The 4,259-nt window shown below is 30.6% G+C and overlaps 1 protein-coding gene across 1 annotated transcript in view; it reads left to right on the plus strand.

The window, feature by feature from the left end:
* LOC106460271 (major facilitator superfamily domain-containing protein 1-like) overlaps positions 1-3,326 on the plus strand; it is a 25,114-nt gene extending 21,788 nt beyond the window's left edge. The window contains 3 exon segments of the mRNA XM_022386948.1: positions 195-249; positions 1,259-1,391; positions 3,069-3,326. Of these exon segments, the coding sequence (XP_022242656.1) occupies positions 195-249; positions 1,259-1,391; positions 3,069-3,131 (251 nt within the window). The 3' untranslated portion in view covers positions 3,132-3,326.
* Positions 3,327-4,259: the final 933 nt, after the last annotated feature.

Below are 4,259 nucleotides of genomic sequence, written 5' to 3' on the forward strand. Positions count from 1 at the left end.
CTCTAGTCTTACACTGTTAAATTAGGGACGGCTAGTGCAGATAGCCCTCGTGTAGCTTTGCGGGAAATTCCAAACATAATTATTATTATTAATTACTATATTGACATGAGGACAAATTTTTAATATGATGGTTACAGGACTATGGTCCACGAGAGAGATATTTTTATTAAAATGGGGTCTTGTTAATTTTTTAGGTGGACCTCTGAATCTAACAGTGACTGAGAGAGACAGATTGGAAGAAAGAAAGATGTAAGGAATATTTTATTTGGTATCTTACTATTCATTTTGTTTCTTCTTGCATTTATATATCAACGAATAACATGAACATACCTGAAAATATCATCCAATATTTTTACCAGTTTCTAAAACAAATGCAAATACTTAAATCTTTCAACTTTTGAATGTGATTAAGTTACAGTGTTTCTGTACGAAGAAGTAGCTCTGTTGACATAAATGTATCTTACCTCTGAAACATTATTCTCAGATGTAACCCTGACTTCTTACATTTTTTTTATTCATCTACAAATAAAACTTCTTTTAAAAAGTTAACATGAATTTCATTTCTGTGTATACGGAGAAATAACCGATATCTAAGAAATATTAATTTTTTAATATCTTGAAGTAAATGAATATAATGAAAATCTAATGACTGGTGGTTTTCCTTTACATCATAAGATTATCCATACTTCATTGTTTTGTAATAATCTAAATCTTTTTTCTTTTTGTTTCACTTATTCTCTGAATAGCTTCGTTTGAGTTTACGTACTGATTATAGGTATTGTTTTATTACAAGTAACAACTTTTACAGTAAACAAGAATATTTCATTTAGAACAGGTGTGACATTTTGATCAACGGTGTGATCATTCCCAAGTATATGGGTTTGTGCAAAAAACCTTCTTTACAGTTAAAACCTTTGTACCTGAGAATGATTGTACCAGTGATTGAAACGTTGTATCTGTTTAAAAAAATGTTCTTCCTTACTGTATAAGCTGTAACTTGTATAAAAAAAAATATCCTGTGCTTTTGTACATTATTTGTGATGATAAATTCTGAAATGGCATTAAATTATGATGAACTTCTGAACTAGTTTCTAGCCAGTACAATGGCTGTTCTCTGTGATTCAGTAACTTTAATAATCTGTTAATTGAATAACATCTACAAGTTTTCCGCTTGCTTCTAAAGCCATTCTGTGATGGTAGCTGGCACAGTAATAAATGACTAAACTGTGACTTTTTTAAACTGTTTCTTCCACTACAGGGCGGCAGAGTTCTTAGAAAGAGAGAAGTTAGCAATATCTGGGTCTACAGCGGAAGTCACACCGCAAGACCTGCTTCGTTCACAATCTGACTTCCACCTAAGAAATCGCTACCTGAGTCGAATTGGAGCTAAGGTGAGGTGTACTTTTACACATTACTTACCCAATGTGTAAAGATTGCCCATTTATCATGAAGAACATTCTTTTGAGTTTAAAACATTACACATATGTTTTGTTTTGCTTAACCCTTTGAAGTTGGCTACTGATCGATGTGATGGACTTAAAATAATAATAATAATAAGGTGAAATTTTAAATCAAGTGAAAGTTATTCGTTTGGTAAAGGATATATCTTGTTGTATGGGGCTCGTACTGTGTGTGTGCATGGACATTTATTCGAGTTATTGTTAATACATGGCTAACTACCGTGTCGTGCCGTTTCATTTGTATCTTTTCAAGTAAGTCATGTCTGGGAATTATTAATAACTTAACATGTATTTTTACTCCTGTTTTAATCCACACCATGAATATCTTGATATTTGATAAACACTAAATAAAATGATAGGAGTAAGTTAATACCCTCTAAGTGTAATTATTAAAATAACCATTGTTGCTTGAATGTACTACTGAGAGATAAAACTGATAAAAATGATAGGAGTAAGTTAATACCCTCTAAGTGTAATTATTAAAATAACCATTGTTGCTTGAATGTACTACTGAGAGATAAAACTTGTGAACTTTCTATTACTCTTGAGTTTCACGTGTAATATTTGCATGTTATAACTGATTTTTCTTTGTGAGTGCATGTTACAGATCATCTTTGACACTTCAAACTCCTCGGTGTAATTTTCTTACGGGCTTGTCCATACTGATAACCTATAAGTATAGCAGTTTGTAAGGTTTTTTGCATTACTTTTAGGGCCCACAGTATGAGGGGGCTGTTGTTGCTTTGCACTTACGTTAAATATGGCACTGGAATGTGAAGCATTTGTAGCTTTACAAAAATTCATTTATATTGGGGGGGGGGGGGTATTAAACAGCTTTAGAAGGCTGTCAACAGAAGGTGAGGTTTGGTTTTGAAATTTTTTATATAAAGAACAAGTTTAATTTCTTTCTTTTAGACTTTTAACAAACATACAAAATCAAGCTATTCCCTATGATTATAGAAGTATTACAAGTTTTGTTTTTCAGAACTAAAAATAACTAGAAAAGGTTTTGTTTTTACTTGAGTATGGAAGTATTATATGAAATATACTGTGTACTCGTTTCAATGTGAAAGTTATCTTTGTATAATATTGTGAATGACTTTAGAACCCATTATTTGGGCTTTATATTTTTTAAATGTAGGAGCATAACGAGATGTTAATTCTCTTCATAGTTTCTTTTTTTTCATTGTCTCCTCTTGAAGTTTGTTGCAACATTGACTCGTGTGTGTAGTCTCAAGTGTATTTATTGAAAAATAGTACACCGTTATTTTATGTGATGGACTTGAAATAACAGGTTGCTTACTTATTTTTTTTATGTTATTTACATTAAATAGGCTTGCAAGCTTTGAACTGTTATATCTAGATGTCCTCCTGAATCATCATTTAAATTAAACTCTGCAAAATTAATCGTGTGATAAGACTGTAGTGACTGAAAGTTTTCAAGGAAATTTGAGTATTATTTTTTTTTAAATATCCCAGTTACTATCTTCCATTTACTTAAGATGCTACATTAGAAGTGTAGAGTTTAAATATTTTGTGATTGATTCTAATGTCATGCAGCTTATGCCATCAGTGATTATATTTCTTTTATTTTTTTTCCCATTTCAGCTCCCAACACACTTCGACATCAGTACGTGTGCCCTAATGCACAGGACAGGCCCCACTACTTAATATAGTCCCTCGTCATTTCATATCATAAAACTGCATTCCACTGGAACATCCTCTTACATGTTTGATTGTTAACAATGATTTTTTTTATTTGTTCCTTTTGCATTTATAGATTTCAAATAGACTTGATTTCAACGTTTTAAGAACAAGAGTATTTGGTGTTTATTTTTCATCTTGTAATCAAATTTACTCACAAAATAAGTAAGTACGGTACATTCTGGTGACAATTTTTCTCCATAACTGGTTTCCCACATTGTAAGTTTTGTAACTAACCAAACGATTAAAATATATTTAAGAAGTGGAAAAATGTACCTATAAGTTTTGTAATGTTGAAAGTGATTTATGGAGAGAAAAAAAAAAATATATATATATATATATCTTAGAGTTTGGTCAAAGCTAAATTTCCAGCCCACGTGTTTTTCCAGATTTTGTATTCTGCCAATTTTTACAGATGTAGGTTAGTTTTTGGACTTAATTTTATGTTATAGAGATTATAAAAACTATGTTTAGTGATTCAATGAACTTTCTGCTTACCGAACTTACACGTCATTAAGACTTCTAAAATCCAAAACTGAAGTGTATTGATAAGAACATCCTCTGAGCACTAGGGTATTTTCTAGTTACCAAGCAGCAATAATTAACTCAAGAACAAGAGAAATATAATGTTGACTGTTTATAGTAACCACTTTCATTAAACTTTCATCAATAATTTTATGCAAGTTCTACTTTTTTTTTGAGTCGTACAGAATCAGAATTTTGTTAGTTTTGTGCAGTGATTCATTTTTGCATTTCAATATTAAGTCTTCACTTTGCTCAGGAGTAGTTCTTTCTCAGTTTGTAATAAGTTGAATTTAGATTTAATAAGATACTTTGTTGACGTACGATTTTACTATTATATTTACCCAGAGTTGGGTCATAACTGTATTGAATTATTTTTGTTTAGTGATAATTCTTGTAATTAAAAATTAATTTTATTATAGAAAGATAGATATTTAATTACTAATTCAATATTCGATATCCCTCACCTAGAATTTTTGTTATAAAATATCACCAGAATGTTGAGAGAAAAAAGAAAGAAAACATATTTATTAGGAGGCTGTTTACTAGTACGTGCTAAGGGTTAAATTTGAG

This window comes from Limulus polyphemus, unplaced genomic scaffold (genome assembly GCF_000517525.1).
Source record: "Limulus polyphemus unplaced genomic scaffold, Limulus_polyphemus-2.1.2 Scaffold738, whole genome shotgun sequence".
NCBI classification, from domain to species: domain Eukaryota; kingdom Metazoa; phylum Arthropoda; class Merostomata; order Xiphosura; family Limulidae; genus Limulus; species Limulus polyphemus.